The 27,500-nt window shown below is 44.8% G+C and overlaps 1 protein-coding gene and 1 non-coding gene across 2 annotated transcripts in view; both read right to left on the bottom strand.

Moving 5' to 3' along the window:
* Nucleotides 1-27,500, bottom strand: part of LOC145410187 (endoplasmic reticulum transmembrane helix translocase) — a 67,916-nt gene that overhangs the window by 1,171 nt on the left and 39,245 nt on the right. Inside the window, exons 12-23 of the mRNA XM_080280389.1 lie at nucleotides 24,397-24,572; nucleotides 19,320-19,430; nucleotides 18,788-18,913; nucleotides 18,000-18,092; nucleotides 17,414-17,533; nucleotides 14,686-14,875; nucleotides 13,835-14,031; nucleotides 12,619-12,754; nucleotides 10,545-10,741; nucleotides 8,439-8,581; nucleotides 4,564-4,672; nucleotides 3,026-3,169 (exon numbers count right to left, since the gene is read on the bottom strand). Coding sequence (XP_080136515.1) covers nucleotides 3,026-3,169; nucleotides 4,564-4,672; nucleotides 8,439-8,581; nucleotides 10,545-10,741; nucleotides 12,619-12,754; nucleotides 13,835-14,031; nucleotides 14,686-14,875; nucleotides 17,414-17,533; nucleotides 18,000-18,092; nucleotides 18,788-18,913; nucleotides 19,320-19,430; nucleotides 24,397-24,572 — 1,742 coding nt within the window. The remainder of the gene's footprint in view (nucleotides 1-3,025; nucleotides 3,170-4,563; nucleotides 4,673-8,438; nucleotides 8,582-10,544; nucleotides 10,742-12,618; nucleotides 12,755-13,834; nucleotides 14,032-14,685; nucleotides 14,876-17,413; nucleotides 17,534-17,999; nucleotides 18,093-18,787; nucleotides 18,914-19,319; nucleotides 19,431-24,396; nucleotides 24,573-27,500) is intronic.
* Nucleotides 23,144-23,262, bottom strand: LOC145410689 (5S ribosomal RNA). The gene has a single exon (XR_013899306.1). It is a non-coding gene; the product is annotated as a 5S ribosomal RNA (ribosomal RNA).

Here is a 27,500-nt window from a genome sequence, read left to right as displayed (position 1 = left end):
GATGATGGTGAGAAATAGGAAGAGAGGAGGGCAGGCACAGAAAAAGAATGATAATGGCTAAGGAAGAAGTAGGCAGCACTACATCAAGTGAGTGGATGATGGTGAGAAATAGGAAGAGAGGAGGACAGGCACAGAAAAAGAATGATAAAGGCTAAGGAAGAAGTAGGCAGCACTACATCAAGTGAGTGGATGATGGTGAGAAATAGGAAGAGAGGAGGACAGGCACAGAAAAAGAATGATAAAGGCTAAGGAAGAAGTAGGCAGCACTACATCAAGTGAGTGGATGATGGTGAGAAATAGGAAGAGAGGAGGACAGGCACAGAAAAAGAATGATAAAGGCTAAGGAAGAAGTAGGCAGCACTACATCAAGTGAGTGGATGATGGTGAGAAATAGGAAGAGAGGAGGACAGGCACAGAAAAAGAATGATAAAGGCTAAGGAAGAAGTAGGCAGCACTACATCAAGTGAGTGGATGATGGTGAGAAATAGGAAGAGAGGAGGACAGGCACAGAAAAAGAATGATAAAGGCTAAGGAAGAAGTAGGCAGCACTACATCAAGTGAGTGGATGATGGTGAGAAATAGGAAGAGAGGAGGACAGGCACAGAAAAAGAATGATAAAGGCTAAGGAAGAAGTAGGCAGCACTACATCAAGTGAGTGGATGATGGTGAGAAATAGGAAGAGAGGAGGACAGGCACAGAAAAAGAATGATAAAGGCTAAGGAAGAAGTAGGCAGCACTACATCAAGTGAGTGGATGATGGTGAGAAATAGGAAGAGAGGAGGACAGGCACAGAAAAAGAATGATAAAGGCTAAGGAAGAAGTAGGCAGCACTACATCAAGTGAGTGGATGATGGTGAGAAATAGGAAGAGAGGAGGACAGGCACAGAAAAAGAATGATAAAGGCTAAGGAAGAAGTAGGCAGCACTACATCAAGTGAGTGGATGATGGTGAGAAATAGGAAGAGAGGAGGACAGGCACAGAAAAAGAATGATAAAGGCTAAGGAAGAAGTAGGCAGCACTACATCAAGTGAGTGGATGATGGTGAGAAATAGGAAGAGAGGAGGACAGGCACAGAAAAAGAATGATAAAGGCTAAGGAAGAAGTAGGCAGCACTACATCAAGTGAGTGGATGATGGTGAGAAATAGGAAGAGAGGAGGACAGGCACAGAAAAAGAATGATAAAGGCTAAGGAAGAAGTAGGCAGCACTACATCAAGTGAGTGGATGATGGTGAGAAATAGGAAGAGAGGAGGACAGGCACAGAAAAAGAATGATAAAGGCTAAGGAAGAAGTAGGCAGCACTACATCAAGTGAGTGGATGATGGTGAGAAATAGGAAGAGAGGAGGACAGGCACAGAAAAAGAATGATAAAGGCTAAGGAAGAAGTAGGCAGCACTACATCAAGTGAGTGGATGATGGTGAGAAATAGGAAGAGAGGAGGACAGGCACAGAAAAAGAATGATAAAGGCTAAGGAAGAAGTAGGCAGCACTAAATCAAGTGAGTGGATGATGCTCGCTAAAAAATGAAAGAATTATTTACTTGGAAAAATAACAGTGGGGTTTGTTGGTTATCGGAACATCGGTAATAGTTATTATTATTATTATTATTTTTATCATTATTATTATTTTTATTATTATTATTATTTTTATTATTAATTATTATTATTATTATTTTTTATTGTTATTATTATTGTTGTTATTATTATTATTATTATTATTACTGACATTACTTGTTTTCTTAGTGTCATCTTTATCATCATCATCATCACCATCATCATCATCACTTTTATCATTGTCATCATCTTCAACACTTTCATCATCATCATCATCATCATCAACACTTGCCATCATCATCATCATCATCACCACCATCATCATCATTATCATCATCATCAACACTTACCATCATCATCATGAGAGAGAGAGAGAGAGAGAGAGAGAGAGAGAGAGAGAGAGAAAATGAAAGTTGAGGCAGGAAGGAGGAATGGAGGAAGAAAGAGAGGGAAGATGGAAGGGAGACAGGAAAAGAGGGAAATAAAGAATGAAACAAAGGCTGAACAGTACAATAAAGCCAATAAACTCAGCCTTACCTACATCAAGAAGGAGAGAAAGAGGGAAGGATGGAAGGAAGGGAGGAAAGAAGGAAGGGAGAGAGGAGAGAAGGAAGGGAGAGAGGAGAGAAGGAAGGGAGAGAGGAGAGAAGGAAGGGAGGGAAAGAAGAAGGAAGGATGGGAGGGAAAGGAGGAGGAAGGAAGGGAGGGAGGAGAGGAGGAGGAAGGAAGGGAGGGAGGAGAGGAGGAGGAAGGAAGGGAGGGAGAGAGAGGAAAGAAAGGAGAAAGGGAGGAAACATGAGAGAGATGAAGGAGGAGTGGAAAGAAGGAAGGGAGAAAGGTGAAGAGGAAGGGAGAGAAGGAGGGAAGAGGAGGAGGAAAGAAAGGAGAGAGGATGGAAGAAGTGGAGGGAGGAAAGAACAGAGGAGGAGGAAGGAAGGATGACAGGAAAGAAAAAAAAGAGAGAGAGATAGAAGAGAAGGAAGGAAGTGAGAGAGGAGAGAAGGAAGGGAGGAGAGAAGAAAGCAGGGAAGAGAGAAGGAAGGAAGGAAGAGAGAGAGAGAGAGAGAGAAAGAGGGAAGGAAGCAGGGAAGAGAGAAGGAAGGAAGGAAGGAAGAGAGAGAGGAGGGAAGAAAGCAAGGAAGAGAGAGAGAAGGAAGGAAGGAAGGAAGGAAGAGAGAGAGAGAGGAGAGAAGAAAGCAGGGAAGAGAGAGAAGAAATGAAGGAGAGGAGGAGAGATGGAAGGAAGAGGTAGAAGAGAGAGGAGAGAAGAAAAGAAGGAAGAGAGAGAGAGGAGAGAAGGAAGGAAGGAAGGAGAGAAGAAAGCAGGGAGGAGAGAGAAAAGGAAGGAGAGGAGGAGAGAAGAAAGTAGGAAAGAAGGAAGGAAGGAAGGAGGGAAGGGCGACAAGAAAAACGGCAAATAAAGAAGGAAACAAAGGCTGAATAGCACAATAAAGCCAATAATTTCAAACATACCTGCGTCGGGAACTGTACAATTTCAAACTGCATGGAAAGTTCCGGAACCACGCCCATAGCCAGCACCAGCACCAGGCCACCCGACCCTAGGAGGCTGTATAGGAGGGCGCGATTCTCCGTTAGGCCCTCCATAAACGGTCGGCCCTGCGGAACGAGGCTGGTTAGAACTCGTTAACCCTTCGTTAGTCCAGTGGGGTATTCCAATGTGGTAAGTGTGGTGGGGTATTCCAATGTGGTAAGTGCGGTGGGGTATTCAAATGTGGTAAGTGCGGTGGGGTATTCAAATGAGGTAAGTGCGGTGGGGTATTCCAATGTGTTAAGTGCGGTGGGGTATTCATATGTGGTAAGTCCAGAGTGGTATTACAACACCCCAATATCTTATCTATCTATCTATCTATCTATTGCCAGACGCCTCAATCCCGTTCGGGGTGGCCACAAACAAATCGCCTCCACGTCGCCCTGTCCCCCGCCACTTCACTGCCCCGCACCCAACTCACACCCCCCTCTCTCATATACCTCTCCACCCCATCCCTCCATCTCATCCTCGGCCTCCCCCTCCCTCTTCCCCCCTCCACCTCACTCACATACACTCTCTTCGTCAGTCTTTCACCCTCCATCCTCTCCACATGGTGTTTATTAATCTAAAATAATAAAATACAATAAATTATAATATCAGTAAAAAAATAACAAATGGACTCATATCTCATTTGTCAGGTAAACACGCACAGGTAAATACATTTTGTGATTATTAAAATACAGTATAATGATAAATAATATGCAAAATTAAGATAAGATACCCCAGGGGGCGGGGGATAGTGCCCCTCTCTCTCACTACAGCAGAGGCAGGACTAGACCAATGCACACGCTGCCTCCCCTCACGGAATCAGCAGAGTACTGGAACGCGGAGAAATGCTCCAAGTACCGGATAGGAAATACGAGCTTTTAAAAAAATCTGGGATGCCACAACACCCCACCTGACTAATGAAGGGTTAATATTCGTTTACAATCGTTAATACTCGTTTAGACTCGTTAAGGCTTCTTTGGGCATAAGGGTTGGATTCCGAGAGCTTGATTGGTGTGTGAGTGAGTGTCTGGCCCATTCTGAGTTAGATATTTGGGTTAGTTTTTTTCTCTCTGTTTTTTTTATCTGTCTGTGTGTCTGTCTGTCTCTCTCTGTGTCTCTCTCTGTATCTGTCTGTCTGCCTGTCTGTGTCTCTCTCTCTCCCGGCCTCTCTGTCTCCTCTTCGTGTGTGTGTGTGTGTGTGTGTGTGTGTGCATCTCTCTCTCTCCCTTTCTCTCTCTCCACACTCCATGACCACCACTACTACTACCACACACCCACCCTGTAGTTGATAGCGAAGGTGGATATCTGTAGTGTGATAGAGACTATTACTACTAATACTACTACTATTACCACTACTACTACTACCACACACCCACCCTGTAGTTGATAGCGAAGGTGGATATCTGTAGTGTGATGGAGACTATTACTACTACTACTACTACTATTACCACTACTACTACTACTACACACCCACCCTGTAGTTGATAGCGAAGGTGGATATCTGTAGTGTGATGGATATGATGTACACGGTGCTGTTTAGGAGGGATGGCTCAAATTCCCTCTCTAAATCCACCTTCTTCTCCCTGAAATAGATAATAGTGATGGTGATTGTAATAATAATAATAATAATAATAATAAGAGTGATGATAATAATAATAATAGTAATGATAATAATAGTAATAACAATGATAATAATAATAATAATAATAATAATAATAATGATAATAATAATAATAATAATAATAGTAATGATAATAATAGTAATAACAATGATAATAATAATAACAATAATAATAATAACTCCTTCTCTAAATCCACCTTCTTCTCTCTGAAATAGATAAAACAATGATGATGATGATGATGATAGTAATAATAATAATAATAATAACAGTAATAATAATAATAATAATAATAATAATAACTAATAATAGTAATAATAATAACAGTAATAATAATGATAATAATAATAGTCTATCTATCTATCTATAGCACGACACCCTACTCCCACAAAGGGATTAACCCACCTGTAATAATAATAATAATAATAATAATAATAATAATAATAATGAGTAATAGTAATAATAATAATAATAATAATACTGAGTAATAGTAATAATAATAATAATAATAACAATAATATTAAAAACGAAAATACTAGGAAAAATAATAATAATAACAGTAATAATAAAATAATAATAATAACAGTAATAATAAAATAATAATAATATTAATAATCAAACTCCTTTTCTAAACCCACCTTCTTCTCCCTGAAATAGATAAAAGAATGATGATGATTGTAATAATAATAATAATAATAATAATAATAATAATAGTGATAATAATAACAGTCATGATACTAATAATAATGATGATGATAATGATTATAATAACAATACTGTACTAATATTAATAACAGTAGGAATAACGTGGCAGCGTCCGGACTGACTCTATTGGATACGTTTATGTGAAGCTACAGAACGTGGTGAATGTTTTTGGTGTATCAGATAGAGCCAGGATTCCAGGGGCTTGAATGATGAGTGAATGGAAGCGTGGCCCATTGACTCTATCGGATACGTTTATGTGAAGCTACAGAACGTGGTGAATGTTTTTGGTGTATCAGATAGAGCCAGGATTCCAGGGGCTTGAATGATGAGTGAATGGAAGCGTGGCCCATTGACTCTATCGGATACGTTTATGTGAAGCTACAGAACGTGGTGAATGTTTTTGGTGTATCAGATAGAGCCAGGATTCCAGGGGCTTGAATGATGAGTGAATGGAAGTGTGGCCCATTGACTCTATCGGATACGTTTATGTGAAGCTACAGAACGTGGTGAATGTTTTTGGTGTATCAGATAGAGCCAGGATTCCAGGGGCTTGAATGATGAGTGAATGGAAGCGTGGCCCATTGACTCTATCGGATACGTTTATGTGAAGCTACAGAACGTGGTGAATGTTTTTGGTGTATCAGATAGAGCCAGGATTCCAGGGGCTTGAATGATGAGTGAATGGAAGCGTGGCCCATTGACTCTATCGGATACATTTATGTGAAGCTACAGAACGTGATGAATGTTTTTGGTGTATCAGATAGAGCCAGGATTCCGGGGGCTTGAACGATGAGTGAATGGAAGCGTGGCCCATTGACTCTATCGGATACATTTATGTGAAGCTACAGAACGTGATGAATGTTTTTGGTGTATCAGATAGAGCCAGGATTCCGGGGGCTTGAACGATGAGTGAATGGAAGCGTGGCCCATTGACTCTATCGGATACGTTTATGTGAAGCTACAGAACGTGGTGAATGTTTTTGGTGTATCAGATAAGAAACAGGGAAGTGAGCCTGGAAGTGAAAAAGTTACTACATGACAGTATTGTGATACCAACTCTAACGTATGGAAGTGAAGCTTGGACGTTGTTGGAAGGACACAAGTCAAGAGTGAGAGCAGTGGAAATGAGTTATTTAAGAGGAGCCTGTGGAGTCACATGGAGAGACAGGCTGACGAATGAGGATATAAAGGAGCGTTGTGGTGTTGATGTGGAGTTACATGGAGAGACAGACTGACAAATGAGGAAGTGAAGGAGCATTGTGGTGTGGATGTGGATGTGATAGGAAGCGTTAGGAGAAACACACTGAGGTGGTTTGGCCATGTGGAGAGGATGGAGAGTGAGAGACTAACTATGAGAGTATGTGAGTGAGGTGGAGGGGGGAGAGAGAGGGGAAGGCCAAGGATGAGATGGAGGGATGGAATGGAGAGGTATATGAGAGAGAGGGGTGTGAGCTGGGGGGACGGTGGTGAAATAACAGGGGACAGGGTGACATGGAGACGATTTGTTTGTGGCCACCCCTTACAGGATTAAGGCATCTGGCAATAGACAGATAGATAGATCACCATACTCTACATAAAGCTCCCTAACACCTTTACGTAAGTGACTTATTTTGTTTATTACACCTTACTGTCCTCTTCTGTGTTACATAAATCCTTCCAATATCACCATACTCTACATAAAGCTCCCTAACACCTTTTCCTAAGTGATTTATTTTGTTTATTACACCTTACTGTCCTCTTCTGTGTTTCATAAATCCTTCCAATATCACCATACTCTGCATAAAGCTCCCTAACACCTTTTCCTAAGTGATTTATTTTGTTTATTACACCTTACTGTCCTCTTCTGTGTTACATAAATCCTTCCAATATCACCATACTCTGCATAAAGCTCCCTAACACCTTTTCCTAAGTGATTTATTTTGTTTATTACACCTTACTGTCCTCTTCTGTGTTACATAAATCCTTCCAATATCACCATACTCTGCATAAAGCTCCCTAACACCTTTTCCTAAGTGATTTATTTTGTTTATTACACCTTACTGTCCTCTTCTGTGCTACATAAATCCTTCCAATATCACCATACTCTGCATAAAGCTCCCTAACACCTTTTCCTAAGTGATTTATTTTGTTTATTACACCTTACTGTCCTCTTCTGTGTTACATAAATCCTTCCAATATCACCATACTCTGCATAAAGCTCCCTAACACCTTTTCCTAAGTGATTTATTTTGTTTATTACACCTTACTGTCCTCTTCTGTGTTACATAAATCCTTCCAATATCACCATACTCTGCATAAAGCTCCCTAACACCTTTTCCTAAGTGATTTATTTTGTTTATTACACCTTACTGTCCTCTTCTGTGTTACATAAATCCTTCCAATATCACCATACTCTGCAGAAAGCTCCCTAACACCTTTCCCTAAGTGATTTATTTTGTTTATTACACCTTACTGTCCTCTTCTGTGTTACATAAATCCTTCCAATATCACCATACTCTGCATAAAGCTCCCTAACACCTTTCCCTAAGTGATTTATTTTGTTTATTACACCTTACTGTCCTCTTCTGTGTTACATAAATCCTTCCAATATCACCATACTCTGCATAAAGCTCCCTAACACCTTTTCCTAAGTGATTTATTTTGTTTATTACACCTTACTGTCCTCTTCTGTGTTACATAAATCCTTCCACTATCACCATACTCTGCATAAAGCTCCCTAACACCTTTTCCTAAGTGATTTATTTTGTTTATTACACCTTACTGTCCTCTTCTGTGTTACATAAATCCTTCCAATATCACCACAGTCTGGATAAAGCTCCCTAACACCAACCAAATCCAAAAATAAATCACTAAGGAAGAGGTGTTAAGGAGCTGAGAGAGAGAGAGAGAGAGAGAGAGAGAGAGAGAGAGAGAGAAGCGAGGAAAAAAGAAAAACACACCAAAACCCACACAAAATGGGCCACACACTCACTCACACACTCTCCCAGCCCAAGGAATCCCACCTGTACACAGCTCGTTAACGCACCTGTCCGGGGAGTGCAGGTTGGCTTGATTAACTAGGTAAACGAGGCAGGTGAAGTGCACGATGAATTGCAAGAGCACCGTTGCAATAGTGTAGATGTTGAAGATGTTTGGCAGAGGCCTTGTCTTGCTGAGGACGGCGAGAGGCTGCAACACAGAGAGAGAGTGAGTGAGAGTGAGTTGGTGTGGTGGATGTGGTGGTAGTGATGGGTGTGGTGGTGGTGGTGGTGGTAGTGATGGGTGTGGTGGTGGTGGTGGGTGTGGTGGTGGTGGTAGTGATGGGTGTGGTGGTGGTGGGTGTGGTGGTGGTGGTGGGTGTGGTGGTTGTGGTGGTGGTGGTAATGGGTGTGGTAGTGCTGGTGGTGGTGGTGGTGATGGGTGTGGCAGTAGTGGTGGTGGTGGTGGGTGTGGCAGTGGGTGTGGTGGTGGTGATGGTTGTGGTGGTATGGTTGGTTGCTGTTATAAATAATAATAATAATAAATCATCATCATCATCATCATCATCACCATTGCCATCATCAGCATCCAATCCTGTGTTGCCCCATGAGGAGCGTAGGAGGCCGGGGCTAGGCAAGTTAGTGCTGACATTTAAGATGAGAGTGACCAGCCTCACTCATCCCTGAGTGGCATTACATGAGCAATAAACCCCAACCACCTCTTGGATATAAACCTGCACCGGCTCAATCCGATTGGAGCGCCTTAATTACCCACTAAACCACCAGGCACCATAATTTGGTGTTACGGTTACCACCCAGCGTAGTAAATGGTTTCCTGGTGTACAGGAAACCATATGGCTTGTCACTCAGTGTAAAGTCACCCACAGGCAGAAGGAAGAGGAAAGAATGAAGGAAAGAAAGACAGAAGAGGGAGTGTAAAGTGACCCACAGGCAGAAGGAAGAGGAAAGAATGAAGGAAAGAAAGACAGAAGAGGGAGTGTAAAGTGACCCACAGGCAGAAGGAAGAGGAAAGAATGAAGGAAAGAAAGACAGAAGAGGGAGTGTAAAGTGACCCACAGGCAGAAGGAAGAGGAAAGAATGAAGGAAAGAAAGACAGAAGAGGGAGTGTAAAGTCACCCACAGGCAGAAGGAAGAGGAAAGAATGAAGGAAAGAAAGACAGAAGAGGGAGTGTAAAGTCACCCACAGGCAGAAGGAAGAGGAAAGAATGAAGGAAAGAAAGACAGAAGAGGGAGTGTAAAGTCACCCATAGGCAGAAGGAAGAGGAAAGAATGAAGGAAAGAAAGACAGAAGAGGGAGTGTAAAGTCACCCACAGGCAGAAGGAAGAGGAAAGAATGAAGGAAAGAAAGACAGAAGAGGGAGTGTAAAGTCACCCATAGGCAGAAGGAAGAGGAAAGAATGAAGGAAAGAAAGACAGAAGAGGGAGTGTAAAGTCACCCACAGGCAGAAGAGGAAAGAATGAAGGAAAGAAAGACAGAAGAGGGAGTGTAAAGTCACCCACAGGCAGAAGGAAGAGGAAAGAATGAAGGAAAGAAAGACAGAAGAGGGAGTGTAAAGTCACCCACAGGCAGAAGGAAGAGGAAAGAATGAAGGAAAGAAAGACAGAAGAGGGAGTGTAAAGTCACCCACAGGCAGAAGGAAGAGGAAAGAATGAAGGAAAGAAAGACAGAAGAGGGAGTGTAAAGTCACCCACAGGCAGAAGGAAGAGGAAAGAATGAAGGAAAGAAAGACAGAAGAGGAAGGAAGGAAGGAAAGAAGGAAGGAAGAGAGGAAAGGGCAGGCACCTGGGAGCAGCACTACACTGAGTGAGTGGATGGTAAGCACCCGCACCTTCCACTCTGGGTGTGCGTATATACTGTATGTGTGTATATATATGTACGTTTCTTTGATCTAGATATAAACAAGAAACAAACTGCCAGCAGGAGACCTTGTAGTGTGTGCGCGTATGTATGTGCGTATTGGTCCCTGTAGGTGTGTGTAGATGTGCATATATACCGTATGTGCGTATATATATGTACGTAACTTCGATCGCGATATAAACAAGAAGCAAGTGGCAAGTAGAAGATCTTGGTGTGCGGGCATGAGTGTGTAGGCATGTATGTGTATAATTATGTGTGTTTTGGTGCCTGTAGATGTGTATATATGTGTACGTACCTTCGATCGCGATATAAACAGGAAGCAAGCGGCCAGTAGGAGACCCTGGAGAGTGGCCTGGTAATCGGAGAATTTAATGCCATCGAGGTAAAGGACTGATTGCGAGTACGCCAAGATGAGGGCATTGAGGGCAAGGATTTTGAACATCTGAAGGGTCGTTACCAGGGTGCAACGGCCTTGTTTGATGATGTGGCACACTGCAATGAGAGAGAGGGAGTTAGAGATAGTGAGAGAGTGAGAGGGAGAGAGACAGACAGACACACAGAGAAAGATTGAGAGAATTGTAGAGTTGTTACCAGCATTTAACGGCCTTGTTTGATGATGTGGCACACTGCAATGAGAGAGAGGGAGTTAGAGATAGTGAGAGAGTGAGAGGGAGAGAGACAGACAGACACACACACAGAGAAAGAGAGAGAGAATTGTAGAGTTGTTACCAGCATTTAACGGCCTTGTTTGATGATGTGGCACACAGTATTGAGAGAGAGAGAGTTAGAGATAGTGAGAGAGTGAGAGGGAGAGAGACAGACAGACAGACACACACACACACAGAGAAAGATTGAGAGAATTGTAGAGTTGTTACCAGCATTTAACGGCCTTGTTTGGGGATGTGGCACACTGCAATGAGAGAGAGAGAGTTAGAGATAGTGAGAGAGTGAGAGAAAGTGAGAAAGTGAAGAGGAGCCAAAGACAGACAGACAGACAGAGAAAAAGAAAGAATTGCTGAGTTGTGCAATGTGAGAGAGAGAGAAAGAGAGAGTGAGAGAGAGAGAGAGAGAGAGAGAGTCAATATCAATAACACAAGAAAGTAATTATGTAAAGTTTAATAATAATAATAATAATAATAATAATAATCTATCTATCTATTGCCAGACGCCTCAATCCCGTTTGGGGTGGCCACAAACAAATCGCCTCCAAGTCACCCTGTCCCCCGCCCTTATAATAATAATAATAATAATAATAATAATAATAATAATAACAACAATAATAATAATAAGTAATAATAATAATAATAATAATAATAAAAATAATGTAATCTAGACTGCTATTTATCTATCAATTATTTTTTATCTATCTCTCCCATGTCACCCGGTCCATCTCAGCCATAAATACACTCTCCTTGTCAGTCTCTCATTCTCCATCCTCTCCACATGGCCTCACTCTCTCCCTCCTCACTCCCCAGCTCTCCTAGTTAGTCTCTCATGCTCCATCCCTCCATCTCATCCTTGGTCTACCCCTCCACCTCTCTCTCTCTCTCTCTCACACACACACACACACACACACACACACACACTCCTAGTCAGTCTCTCATTCTCCCTCACTCTCCTAGTCAGTCTCTCAAGCTCCCTCGCTCTCCTAGTCAGTCTCTCATTCTCCCTCATTCTCCTAGTCAGTCTCTCAAGCTCCCTCACTCTCCTAGTCAGTCTCTCATTCTCCCTCACTCTCCTAGTCAGTCTCTCAAGCTCCCTCACTCTCCTAGTCAGTCTCTCAAGCTCCCTCACTCTCCTAGTCAGTCTCTCAAGCTCCCTCACTCTCCTAGTCAGTCTCTCAAGCTCCCTCACTCTCCTAGTCAGTCTCTCATTCTCCCTCACTCTCCTAGTCAGTCTCTCATTCTCCCTCACTCTCCTAGTCAGTCTCTCAAGCTCCCTCACTCTCCTAGTCAGTCTCTCAAGCTCCCTCACTCTCCTAGTCAGTCTCTCATTCTCCCTCACTCTCCTAGTCAGTCTCTCATTCTCCCTCTCATCCTTGGTCTGCCTCTCCACCTACCACACTGTATGGAGGACAGCTTTGAGGTGAATGGAGCTGCCCTACTCTCCTAGTCAGTCTCTCATTCTCCCTTTCTCCTCCTCCCTCCCCAGCTCTCCTAGTCAGTCTCTCATTCTCCCTCTCATCCTGGGTCTGCCTCTCCACCTACCACACTGTATAGAGGACAGCTTTGAGGTGAATGGAGCTGCCCTACTCTCCTAGTCAGTCTCTCATTCTCCATCAATCTCATCCTTGGTCTCCCTCTCCACCTCATACTCTCCTAGTCAGTCTCTCATTCTCCCTCTCATCCTCGGTCTACCCCTCCACCTACCACACTGTATGGAGGACAGCTTTGAGGTGAATGGTGCTGCTATGGAGGCGTCTCCAAGCTTTACCACCGGGTTGGTCTCCTCTTCTATCTCTTGGAGGAGCTTCTGTAGTTGCACCTGGGCTCTCACTACCTGTTCCTGTGAGAGAGACAGAGTTAGAGATAGTGAGAGAGTGAGAGCGAGGGTGTGAGAGAGTGAGAGAGAGGGTTAGAGATAGTGGGAGAGTGAGAGAGAGAGGGTTAGAGATAGTGAGTGTGAGAGAGAGGGTTAGAGATAGTGAGAGAGTGAGAGAGAGGGTTAGTGATAGTGAGAGAGAGGGTTAGAGATAGTAAGAGAGTGAGAGAGAGGGTTAGAGATGGTGAGAGAGTGAGAGAGAGGGTTAGAGATAGTGAGAGAGTGAGAGAGAGGGTTAGAGATAGTGAGAGAGAGAGAGGGTTAGAGATAGTGAGAGAGTGAGAGAGAGGGTTAGAGATAGTGAGAGAGTGAAAGAGAGAGAGTTAGAGATAGTGAGAGAGTGAAAGAAAGAGTTAGAGATAGTGAGAGAGTGAAAGAGAGAGTTAGAGATAGTGAGAGTGAGAGAGAGGGTTAGAGATAGTGAGAGAGAGAGAGAGAGGGTTAGAGATGGTGAGAGAGTGAGAGAGAGAGAGAGGGTTAGAGATAGTGAGAGAGAGAGAGAGAGAGGGTTAGAGATAGTGGGAGAGAAAGAGAGAGGGTTAGAGATAGTGAGAGAGAGAGGGTTAGAGATAGTGAGAGTGAGAGAGAGAGAGAGAGGGTTAGAGAGAGAGAGAGAGAGAGAGAGAGAGAGAGAGAGAGAGTCTGAACACATACAACTTGCTCCTGTGAAAATGAGAGAGTAAGAGACTGAGAGATAGATAGATAGATAGACAGATAGATAAACAAACTTGCTGTGGGGTGGGCCGGTGCATTGACGTCTGGAGGAGAGATAGATAGATAGATAGACAGATAGATACATACATCGATAGATAGACGCACCTGCTGTGGGGTGGGGCGATGCATTGACGTCTGGGGTATAGATAGATAGATAGATAGACAGCCAGATACATACATCGATAGATAAATGCACCTGCTGTGGGGTGGGGCGATGCATTGACGTCTGCGGTATAGATAGACAGACAGAGAAAGATAGATAGATGGATAGATAATAGACATAGCCAAATAGATAGATAGACAGGCAGATAGATACAGTGATAGACGCACCTGCTGTGGGGTGGGGCGATGCATTGATGTCTGCGGCAATCTCTCTCTCTGCTTCTCAACCCTTCGCGCCAACTTCCTTGCGTTCTCCATCTTCTCCGATATGGCCGGGGAGAGGGCCGGGCCACTGCTCTCGTCCCCTGTGCGTTTGTTTTTCTTCTGCGGTGGCCGGTCGGGTGCGCTGGAGAGTATGGCCACGCCTGGGGGGGGCATCAATGGCGTCAATGGTCATCAATATCGTCATCGTCAATGTTAACGTCAATATGAACGTCGTTAGTATCGTTACTGTTATTATTATTATTATTATTGTCATCATCATCAATCGTCATCAATGCAGTATTATCATCATCAATATCGTCATCATCAATATTATCATCGTTATTATTATTATTATTATTATTATTGTCATCATCACTGTCATCAATATCATCATCATCATCATCAATATCACCATCATCAATATTTTAAGGGATGATTTGACTAGTAACCAAGGAGATTCAAGCATTTTAAAAGGACAAATGGGCATGTTTTGGGGTTATTTTGACTAGTAACCAAGGAGACTCATTCCCACCCCACCACAGTTTGATATATTTGTGTTATTTTGACTAGTAACCAAGGAGACCCAAGCACAGGTCAAGGTTAATTTGACTAGTAACCAAGGAGACCCAAGCACATTCAGAGATAATTTGACTGGTAACCAAGGAGACCCAAGCATATGTGAGGGTTACTTTGACTAGTAACCAAGGAGACTCATTCCTATCTCACCACAACAATTCTCTGGATTAATTTGACTAGTAACCAAGGAGACCCAAGCATTTGCAGAGCTAATTTGACTAGTAACCAAGGAGACTCACCACAATGTGCGTGTTTGAGGGCGCCGACGTCGTTCGTGCCGTCGCCGCACATCAACGTGGTAAAGCCGCGTGACTTGTACAGGTTCAGGACTTGTTCCTTCTGTTGGGGGGACACGCGCGCAAACACACGAATAGACGGTAGAGTGGCGTCGAGGAGCGATGGATGCGTGGAGTGTAGCCACGACAGACCCTGAGATGATTGTTATTATTATTATTATTATTATTTTACTATTATTATTATTATTATTATTATTATTATTATTATTAAGAAGTCACTGCATGATGGTATTGTGATCCCTACCCTGACGTATGGAAGCGAGGCGTGGACCTTGCAAGAGGGGAACAAGTCAAGAGTGAGAGCAGTGGAAATGAGTTACTTGAGAGGAGCATGTAGAGTGACGTGGAGGGACAGGTTGACGAATGAAGAAGTGAAGGAACGTTGTGGGGTAGATGTGGATGTGGTTGAAAAGATTAGGAGAAATACACTGAGGTGGTTTGGACATGTGGAGAGAATGGAGGATGAAAGACTGACTAAGAGGGTGTATGTAGGTGAGGTGGAGGGAGGGAGAGGGAGGGGTAGACCGAGGATGAGGTGGAGGGATGGAGTGGAGAGGTATATGAGGTAAAAGAACGTTGTGGGGTAGATGTGGATGTGGCTGAAAAGATTAGGAGAAATACACTGAGGTGGTTTGGACATGTGGAGAGAATGGAGGATGAAAGACTGACTAAGAGGGTGTATGTAGGTGAGGTGGAGGGAGGGAGAGGGAGGGGTAGACCGAGGATGAGGTGGAGGGATGGAGTGGAGAGGTATATGAGGTAAAAGAACGTTGTGGGGTGGATGTGGTTGAGAAGATTAGGAGAAATACACTGAGGTGGTTTGGACATGTGGAGAGAATGGAGAATGAAAGACTGACTAAGAGGGTGTATGTAGGTGAGGTGGAGGGAGGGAGAGGGAGGGGTAGACCGAGGATGAGGTGGAGGGATGGAGTTGAGAGGTATATGAGGGAGGGGGGGTGAGTTGGGGGGAGGGAGTCAACTGGTGGGTGACAGAGTGACTTGGAGGCGTTTTGTCTGCGGCCACCCTTTGCGGGATTAGGGCGTCGGGCTATAGATAGATAGATAGATAGATTATTATTATTACTGTATTATTATTATTATTCTATCTATCTATCTATTGCCAGATGCCTTAATCCCGTAAGGGGTGGCCACAAACAAATCGCCTCCATGTCGCCCTGTCCCCTGCCATTTCACTGCCCTGCTCCCAGCTCACACCCCCCTCTCTCATATACCTCTCCACTCCATCCCTCCATCTCATCCTCGGCCTCCCCCTCCCTCTCCCCCCCTCCACCTCACTCACACACACTCTCCTAGTTAGTCCCTCACTCTCCATACCCCCAGCTCACACACCCCTCTCTCATATACCTCTCCACCCCATCCCTCCATCTCATCCTTGGCCTCCCCCTCCCTCTGACCCCCTTCTCCTCACTCACACACACTCTCCTAGTTAGTCTCTCACTCTCCATAACCCCAGCTCACACCCCCCTCTCTCATATACCTCTCCACCCCATCCCTCCATCTCATCCTTGGCCTCCCCCTCCCTCTGACCCCCTTCTCCTCACTCACACACACTCTCCTAGTTAGTCTCTCACTCTCCATAACCCCAGCTCACACCCCCCTCTCTCATATACCTCTCCACCCCATCCCTCCATCTCATCCTCGGTCTACCCCTCCCTCTCTCATATACCTCTCCACTCCATCCCTCCATCTCATCCTCGGTCTACCCCTCCCTCTCTCATATACCTCTCCACCCCATCCCTCCATCTCATCCTCGGTCTCCCCCTCCCTCCACTAATTGACTATCACGGTTATGCATTTTTTTTCCATGCAAATTCTTATATACTTTTTTCTGATCTTCATTATAAAAATATTTCTCATTTTGGCAATATATCTGGGCCAAAATTCTTGTAAAAATATATGTAGGGTTAATATGATGTGTGTGTGTGTGTGTGTACCTGCTTCTATGTGTCTGTTGCTTCTGTGTGTGTGTGTGTGTGTGTGTGTGTACCTGCTTCTATGTGTCTGTTGCTTCTGTGTGTGTGTGTGTGTGTGTGTACCTGCTTCTATGTGTCTGTTGCTTCTATGTGTGTGTGTGTGTGTGTGTGTGTGTGTGTGTACCTGCTTCTATGTGTCTGTTGCTTCTGTGTGTGTGTGTGTGTGTGTGTGTGTGTGTACCTGCTTCTATGTGTCTGTTGCTTCTATGTGTGTGTGTGTGTGTGTGTGTGTGTGTGTGTGTGTGTGTGTGTGTGTGTGTGTGTGTGTGTGTGTGTGCTTCCATGTGTCTGTTGCTTCTATGTGCATGTGTGTGTGTGTGTGTGTGTGTGTGTGTGTGTGTGTGTTTCTGCTTCTGTGTGTGTCTTGCTTCCATGTGCATCTGTGTGTACGTATCACCACCTACCTTGCCAGTGAGACATAAATCAAAGGAGAGGAAGGAGTTGACGATGTGTGTGTGTACGTGCATGTGTGTGTGCATTTCTCTGTGTGTGTACCTGCTTCTATGTGCATGTCTGTGGTCTGTGTGTACGTATGGGCACCTACCTCGCCGGTAAGACATAAATCAAAGGAGCGGAAGGGGTTGATGTGGGGTGTGTGTGTACGTGCTTGTGTGTGTGCGTTTCTCTGTGTGTGTATCTGCTTCCATGTGCGTCTGTGTGTACGTACAGGCACCTACCTCGCCAGTGAGACATAAATCAAAGGAGCGGAAGGCATTGATGAGCGTTGATGGTGGAGAGAGAGGGTACTTGACGGAATCATCAATGCTACGCCACTCCCACTGTGTCTCAGAGCTGGGCTGGGGGGAAGGATTATTATTATTATTATTATTATTATTATTATTATTATTATTATTGTTATTATTATTATTATTATTATTGTTATTATTATTATTATTACTCTTACTGTTATCATTATTATTATTAGTCTTACTGTTATTATTATTATTATTTTTTAATTATTATTATTATTATTATTATTACTCTTACTGTTATTATTAGTACTATTATTATTATTATGACTACTGCTGCTATTATTATTATTATTATTATCATCATCATCACTACTACTAATACTACTATCATTATGCTACTACTGTACCACCTACTACTATTACTATACTACTGCTACTACTACCATTATTATTATTATTATTATTATTATTACAACTACAACTACTACTACTGTACTACTATGACTACTACTATCATCACCACCACCACAATCAACCACAATCCACCACAACCACAACCACCACAGCTCACCTGCAATATCAGCGTTGCCTTCCGCTGAGTAAACTTCAATTCCTTTGCAACATGGCAGGCCGTTAGTGCATTGTCACCTGTTATCATCACTACCTGGAACGGAAAGCGGATGGTTGAGCGGATGGACGCATGGATGGATGGATTGGATGGATGAAGGGTGGATGGGTGGATGGATGATTAGGTGGATGATGGGTGGGTGGGTGGGTGGGTGGATGGATGGATGGATGGATGGATGGGTGGGTGGATGGATGATTAGGTGGATGATGGGTGGGTGGGTGGGTGGATGGATGGATAGATGAACGGATGGATGGGTGGATGGATGGATGGATGGGTGGATGGATGGATGGATGGGTGGATGGATGGGTGGATGGATGGATGGGTGGATGAGTGGGTGGGTGGGTGGATGGATGGATGGATGGATGGATGGGAGGGTGGATGGATGGATGGATGGATGGATAGGTGGCTGGGTGAGTGGATGGATGGATGGAGGGAGGGAGGGAGGGATGGATGGGTGGGTGAGTGGGTGGGTGGATGGATGGATGGATGGGTGGAGGGTTGATAGGGGGAGTGGATGGATGGATGGATGGATGGTTGATAGGGGGAGTGGATGGGTGGATGGATGGTTAAGCGGATGGATGGATGGCTGAGTGGATGGATGGATGGATGAATGAAAAGGTGAATGAGCAATGTGGCAAAATAAAACAATATACTAACAGACGGATGTATAGAAGGTCAAGAAATGGACGCGGATGGATGAATGCTTAATCAGACGAGTGGATGGTACTCACGGCATGCGAACTGTGGAGTATTTCCTTGATGACATCCTTCGAGTCGCGCTTCAAGGGGCACGAAATGACCAAGAAGCCGGCAAAGGTGAGGTCACATTCAAGGACGTCTCGGGTCATCTCTCTGACCTGGTGGAGAGAGAGAGAGAGTGAGAGAGAGAGAGAGAGAGAGAAACTTAACTATAATTCAATGTATCAAAATGGATTATAACAACTACTACTACTACTACTACTACCACCACCACAACACCCCCCTTCCACCACCACAACCACCACACCCTCCCCCACCACCACCACCACAACCATCACTCTCCCCTCCCCCACCACCACCACCACCACCATCACTCACTACCACAATCACAACCATCACACCCTCCCCCACACCACCACCACAACCATCACTCTCCCCACCACCACAACCAGCACCACACAATCATCACTCCCATTCCTTCCACTACCACCACAACCACCATCTTCCTCCCCCTTTTGCCCTCCTCACCACCACCACCACACCTACCACAATCACCACACTTACCTCCTGGTGTGAGAGCCGCCCCAAGTCCTTCCGGGCGAGGGCCAGGATCCGCGCGCCCCTCCTCGACCACTTCAAGTACACGGAGTCGTAGTTGTCTGGCACCACGGCAAGCTGGAGGAAGAACGGAAGGTGAACTGATGTGGAGGGAGGGAAGGAGGGAAGGGAGGGAGGGTGGAGGAATTATAAGTGGGAGGGACGGAGGGTGGAAGAATTATAAGTGGCTGGAAGGAAGGGTGGAAGAATTATAAGTGGGTGGGAGGAAGGGTGGAAGAATTATAAGTGGGTGGGAGGAAGGGTGGAGGAATTATAAGTGGGTGGGAGGAAGGGTGGACAGAGGGAAGGTGGGTGGGTGGATGGATGGATGGATGGAAGGAAGGAAGGAAAAAGGAATGAATGAATGAATGAATGAATGAAGGAAGGATGAAAGAAAGGAATGATGGAAGGAAGGAAGGAAAGGATGGATGGATGGAAGGAAAGGAAGGAAGGAAGAAAGAAAGGAAGAAAGGAAGGAATGAATGATGGAAGGAAGAAAGGAAGGAAAGGATGGACGGATAGATGGCAGTCCTATCCCACCAACTCACCTACAGTACCCTCTCAAGGATGAGATGGAGGGAGTGGAGAGGATGGAGAATGAGAGACTGACTAGGAGAGTGTACGTGAGTGAGGTGGAGGGGGGGACCAAGGATGAGATGGAGGGAGTGGAGAGTAAGGAGGTAAAGGACTGGAGTGACAGGCCAGAACGAGGAGGGTGAAGGCTGGGGAGACAGAGGAGGAGATGGGGAGTTTGGGGCTGTGGTGATGGAGGGGGAGTTTGTCTTTGTGTGGAAAAAGGATGGCAAATGGACTGCCCTGGGTATCCCTCTCACCTGCAGCTCTGTCACATACCCACGGCCCTGTTGCTGGTGCGTGGAATGGCACTGGTAAATATGGGACGCCAATTAGGATGCCGGCAGGAACTGAGAAGGACGTCCACTGCATCACAAACTTGTTGCAGCCTCAGGATTTCTGCCACTTCATCGTTACCATCCTCCTCCCCCTCCACTTCCTCCTCAGTGCCCCCTGCAGTCATGAACTCCACAATTTCCCTGTTGGACAGAGTCTGGTGCCCGGGATCTCCCTCATCCACTTCCAGCCAATCATGGATCGCGTTCTTAGCCACCTCTTCTCCGGCTGCTTCCATACGCTGCACAAAGTACCGAGTTTGTTCCAACCGTGCTCAAGTCCTGAGTTTTGATGTCGATAAAGTCAGCAACGGCCTCTTCACCCACGAGGAGCTTGTTCCAACCATGCTCAAGAGCGTGCAGAGAGTTTCCTCCAAGCCTGTGCCCCGTTGTAGATTGCAGACTTGAGGGAATACTGCCTGAGGTTGGCCAAGGTCTCTTCACCCCCCTGCTGTCCACACCTTGCGCTCCTCCTACCCATCCTCAAACACAACCATTGCGTCTTCCATTTACCTCTTCCGGTACAGCTGCTTGGTGCTCTCTCTCTTGTATTTTGTTTTTCTCTTGGAAGGAACGGTTATCGCGGCTCTTGGCCTTTTGTTCCTTCTTCCTAGCATTAAAAAAATTAAAAAATAAAACAAAAAACCCCATCCACTCCTTCTGTGTCTGCATCCAACACTTCACCACAGGCCACCTTGCTGAACAGCCAACGTGGAAGTTTGAACCAAGTCAGCCAACCTTCAGACGTCTTGAAATCCACAATACCCAGTTGCTCAGGGAACTTGGTGGCTGCGGCCTGAGCGGTGTTTTGGGGTGGGTGGGTGGATAAATAGACAAACGTTTGGTTGACTGAAGGATGGATGGGTAGGAAGGTAGGATAGGACTCCAGTACCTCCATCTTCTCCGCTACCTCCACCTGCTCCATTACCTCCACCTGCTCCATTACCTCCACCTTCTCCACTACCTCCATCTTCTCCACTACCTCCACCTTCTCCACTACCTCCATCTTCTCCATTACCTCCACCTTCTCCACTACCTCCATCTTCTCCGTGGGTGGTGAAGATGCTGCGGAGACAACAACAGCACCAAACCCAAGGCCAGCCGGACATGCAGCAGCCACAGCACCACCACAAAACCCACAACCGCAGCCACCACACACACCAGCGTCCAGTACAGCAGCATGCACTTCACCATGGAGCACTCTGGAGCCGCAGGTGAGGCACGTGGGAAGGAGAGACAGCACTGGGGTCGGCAGCACACCACAGTCGCAACTTCAGAATCACAACAGAACACTAGGACATGAAGCACGGAGAGGCCATAAGCTCTGCAACAACAACGAGTGAGACACAGCAGGCGACAAAGTACCGTACGTCACAGCAGTAGGGTTTGGCCACAACATTTTCACAAGAACAATGAACGAGATCCACGAGAAACTACAGTAATCCCTCAAAGACCCGACGTAATAGAGCCAAAGGCATGTCTGGGACCTGGTTTCGTCCGGGACTTGGGAAAATGCCTCCTGGACAGGTACTTACAGACCCCAACCCAGCCTAACTTTGAAAGCCACCTAAATAACTCCCTACCAGACATGCACAGCAGCTAGTTAAGACCCTATGCACACAAATACGGGACAGAAACCATGAAATAAATGAACAGGAACCAGAGAATGAGGAATTAGAAGTGAGTATGGAAAATATTTAGCGGTGCACAGGGTACTTACAACACGCCCGTGGCCGTTGCAAAGATTAACCCGCCTCCTCTGTGGCTCTGACAGTGGTGACGGTGCACTTGAAGCATGTACAGTAATCCAGTGTTGTGCTGCACTTAATCCTTTGCACTGTGAGTTATAACTGTTTAACACTGCACATTCTGTTCTTACTTGCGCCATGTCAGCTGCAACCGCCAGTTTGCACTCTGTACTTGATCCTTTGCACTCTCAATTCTAATGTCTTAACACTGCACAACGCTGTAAACTCCCATGTGGTGTAGTGGTGAGGTATTGCAGTTTATTCACTATTCACAAAAACGAGCACGTGGGCAGCCATGGCGATGAGCGTGCAGCCACAACGGTAGGCAGGTGGGAAATGGGGAGGATGCAGAGGCACTCTAATGGACGTCGGAGGAACTAGCGCCAAAACACAGCTGTTCGTCACCGCGCGGCAAATTCAAAGTAGGGATGAACACATATCAGCTTTTTTTTTTTGTTTTTCATTTCTAAGCGAGAGACTGATGAGGAGAGTGTATGTGAGTAAGGTGGAGGGGGGGAGAGGGAGGGGGAGGCCAAGGATGAGATGGAGGGATGGGGTGGAGAGGTATATGAGAGAGGGGGGTGTGAGTTGGGAGCAGGGCAGTGAAATGGCGGGGGACAGGGCAACGTGGAGGCGATTTGTTTGTGGCCACCCCGTACAGGATTGAGGCGTCTGGCAATAGACAGACAGACAGACAAGTTTTTTGGCAATTTTTGGTATTGACGGACCCAAGCCCAAAATGTGTGGGTCTTGGGTGTCTGGGCCTTGAAGGGATTACTGTATGTTCGGCACACAGAGGCCCACTCCCGTAACGCATTCTGATTGGCTGTCACATTGCGGACTTTTCCCGGACGCTGGTTAACGGCCGTGTACGAGCTGGTTGATATGTCCTGCTGCCAAATACTGCATAGAACCACTGACTGCTTACTGTTTTGGCACCAGATATTGCACAATGTTGCCAGATACTGCACAATGTTGCCAGATATTGCATAATGTTGATGGACACTGCATAATTTCATTCATTCATTCATTGCCAGATGCCATGTATCCCAAACGGGGTGGCCAAGGGCTTAGAGTTAATTGTTTTACAGGGAGGGGCACTAATCCTCCACCAACCCCACTTGACACGTAGGGATGCCAACAGCATCTGGTGTTCCCAGGCGGTCACCCATCCAAGTACTAACCAGACCCAACGTTGCTTAACTTCGCTGATCGGACGGGAAGCGGTGTACTCAACGTGGTATGGCCGTTGGCACTATCCATCAACATACTGCATAATGTTGATGGATATTGCTTTAATGGAGCCGAGACAACAGCACCAGATACTGCATTGGGATGAATATTGTAACGACGGATAATTGAAAGAGTACTGTCTTAAATATTACAGTATATTACATTAGTCATTGGGTATAGTTTCATATCATTTCGTTTTTGAAGGCTCCAACCTGGCTGCATGTGTCGGCCTTGGTCACCTAATGGCGGCTCTCCATGCTGCTCGATCTCTGGCAGCCTCCCTGTTCAGTGCCTTATCCCTGAGGTCACACTTAATGACCTCATCCCATGTCTTTCTTGGTCTACCCCTCATAACCCCACCCCCAATATTAACACTTCTCACCTTCCTCACCCAATTATCATCCCCCATCCTCTCCACATGTCCAAACCATCTCAGTCTACCCCTCCTCATCACAAACCATCTCAGTCTACCCCTCCTCATCACAAACCATCTCAGTCTACCCCTCCTCATCACAAACCATCTCAGTCTACCCCTCATAACCCCACCCCCAACATTAACACTTCTCACCTTCCTCACCCAATCCCCCATCCTCTCCACACGCCACATTCTCACCGGTACCAATGCTAAAAAACTGACCAATACTGTTGATGCCAATACTATCGACAAATCTTTAACCCGTGGATTGTGAGCCACAGGTCAGGCTGTCGCTGGCCACGCATCACCACTAACAACTCCACCCCTACACAAACTTACACATGGCACTACGCGAAGACAGAGAGAGAGAGAGAGAGAGAGTTTTTTTTACCAGATTATTCCCTGGATGTTTATCTTCAAGTTTATAATAAACAAAAAACTAAATTTTTGTCATTCTTTGTGCACCACACAGTGCGATAAAAAAAGGTATTTGTGCAATCCATGGGTTAGTTCATCCATAGACCCATATATACATCCACCCACCCATCCATCCACCCATCCATCAACCCACCCAAACATCCACCCATCCATCCACCCACCCAAACATCCACCCATCCATCAACCCACCCAAACATCCACCCATCCATCAACCCACCCATCCACCCACCCATCCATCAACCCACCCACACATCCACCCATCCATCCACCCACCCAAACATCCACCCATCCATCCGCCTCACCATGGAGCGGATGGTCTCTGGGGCGCCTTTGACGGTAGCTAAGTGGGTGACGTCGGTAGAATTCGGTAGCGTGTGGCCGGATAGCACTGCCATACGCTTCAATCCGGACGAGAAGTGGAAGCGCTGGAATATCTTCATGCCAGGAGCCTTGCCCTTCCTTGGCACCACTGCATCACCTGAGTGGATGGTATGGCACGCATGGGTAATAATAATAATAATAATAATGATAATAATAATAATAATAACAATAACAATAATAATAACCATTCATCATCCATCCATCATCCAATCCTGTGTTGCCCCATGAGGAGCGTAGGAGGCCGGGGCTAGGCAAGTTGGTGCTGACATTTAAGATGAGAGTGACCAGCCTCACTCATCCCTGAGTGGCATTACATGAGCAATAAACCCCAACCACCCCTTGGATATAAACCTGCACCGGCTCAATCCAATTGGAGCGCCTTAATTACCCACTAAACCACCAGGCGCCATAATTTGTTGTTATGGTTACCACCCAGCGTAGTAAATGGTTTCCTGGTGTACAGGAAACCATTTGGCTTGTCACTCAGTGTAGAGTCACCCACAGGCAGAAGGAAGAGGAAAGAATGAAGGAAAGAAAGACAGAAGAGGGAGTGTAAAGTGACCCACAGGCAGAAGGAAGAGGAAAGAATGAAGGAAAGAAAGACAGAAGAGGGAGTGTAAAGTCACCCACAGGCAGAAGGAAGAGGAAAGAATGAAGGAAAGAAAGACAGAAGAGGGAGTGTAAAGTCACCCACAGGCAGAAGGAAGAGGAAAGAATGAAGGAAAGAAAGACAGAAGAGGGAGTGTAAAGTCACCCACAGGCAGAAGGAAGAGGAAAGAATGAAGGAAAGAAAGACAGAAGAGAGAGTGTAAAGTCACCCACAGGCAGAAGGAAGAGGAACGAATGAAGGAAAGAAAGACAGAAGAGGGAGTGTAAAGTGACCCACAGGCAGAAGGAAGAGGAAAGAATGAAGGAAAGAAAGACAGAAGAGGGAGTGTAAAGTGACCCACAGGCAGAAGGAAGAGGAAAGAATGAAGGAAAGAAAGACAGAAGAGGGGGTAAGTCACCCACAGGCAGAAGGAAGAGGAAAGAATGAAGGAAAGAAAGACAGAAGAGGAAGGAAGGAAGAGAGGAAAGGGCAGACACACAAAGCAGCACTACATCGAGTGAAAGGATGATAACGCCCCCCTACCACATAATAATAATAATAATAATAATAATAATAATAAAACAAAGCCAAAAATAACAATAAATCAATAAAGCAATTAACAAACACTAACTCAGTATAACAGATTCAAAAACACAAGAATTCTAACTGACAAGCATTTAAATTTCAAGAGCTGTGCCCACCATGTGAGGATTTAGGGTGGCAGTAGGGACACACGCCGGCTCCTATGACTCACTATATGTATGAAGACGAAGGTCGGTTAAGGAAGCTCCCTAACACCTTTTCCTAAGTGATTTATTTTGTTTATTACACCTTACTGTCCTCTTCTGTGTTACATAAATCCTTCCAATATCACCATACTCTGCATAAAGCTCCCTAATACCTTTTCCTAAGTGATTTATTTTGTTTATTACACCTTACTGTCCTCTTCTGTGTTACATAAATCCTTCCAATATCACCATACTCTGCATAAAGCTCCCTAACACCTTTTCCTAAGTGATTTATTTTGTTTATTACACCTTACTGTCCTCTTCTGTGTTACATAAATCCTTCCAATATCACCATACTCTGCATAAAGCTCCCTAACACCTTTTCCTAAGTGATTTATTTTGTTTATTACACCTTACTGTCCTCTTCTGTGTTACATAAATCCTTCCAATATCACCGTACTCTACATAAAGCTCCCTAACACCTCTTCCTAAGTGATTTATTTTGTTTATTACACCTTACTGTCCTCTTCTGTGTCACATAAATCCTTCCAATATCACCATACTCTGCATAAAGGTTCCTAACACCTTTTCCTAAGTGATTTATTTTGTTTATTACACCTTACTGTCCTCTTCTGTGTTACATAAATCCTTCCAATATCACCATACTCTGCATAAAGCTCCCTAACACCTTTTCCTAAGTGATTTATTTTGTTTATTACACCTTACTGTCCTCTTCTGTGTTACATAAATCCTTCCAATATCACCATACTCTGCATAAAGCTCCCTAACACCTTTTCCTAAGTGATTTATTTTGTTTATTACACCTTACTGTCCTCTTCTGTGTTACATAAATCCTTCCAGTATCACCATACTCTGCATAAAGCTCCCTAACACCTTTTCCTAAGTGATTTATTTTGTTTATTACACCTTACTGTCCTCTTCTGTGTTACATAAATCCTTCCAATATCACCATACTCTGCATAAAGCTCCCTAACACCTTTTCCTAAGTGATTTATTTTGTTTATTACACCTTACTGTCCTCTTCTGTGTTACATAAATCCTTCCAATATCACCATACTCTGCATAAAGCTCCCTAACACCTTTTCCTAAGTGATTTATTTTGTTTATTACACCTTACTGTCCTCTTCTGTGTTACATAAATCCTTCCAGTATCACCATACTCTGCATAAAGCTCCCTAACACCTTTTCCTAAGTGATTTATTTTGTTTATTACACCTTACTGTCCTCTTCTGTGTTACATAAATCCTTCCAATATCACCATACTCTGCATAAAGCTCCCTAACACCTTTTCCTAAGTGATTTATTTTGTTTATTACACCTTACTGTCCTCTTCTGTGTTACATAAATCCTTCCAATATCACCATACTCTGCATAAAGCTCCCTAACACCTTTTCCTAAGTGATTTATTTTGTTTATTACACCTTACTGTCCTCTTCTGTGTTACATAAATCCTTCCAATATCACCATACTCTGCATAAAGCTCCCTAACACCTTTTCCTAAGTGATTTATTTTGTTTATTACACCTTACTGTCCTCTTCTGTGTTACATAAATCCTTCCAATATCACCATACTCTGCATAAAGCTCCCTAACACCTTTTCCTAAGTGATTTATTTTGTTTATTACACCTTACTGTCCTCTTCTGTGTTACATAAATCCTTCCAATATCACCATACTCTGCATAAAGC

Source organism: Coenobita brevimanus, chromosome 10 (genome assembly GCF_032717465.1).
Source record: "Coenobita brevimanus isolate Jiangsu-jjx chromosome 10, ASM3271746v2, whole genome shotgun sequence".
NCBI classification, from domain to species: Eukaryota; Metazoa; Arthropoda; class Malacostraca; order Decapoda; family Coenobitidae; genus Coenobita; species Coenobita brevimanus.
The sequence above is the reverse complement of the archived record's forward strand: the minus strand, read 5'-3'. Positions and strand labels throughout refer to the sequence as shown.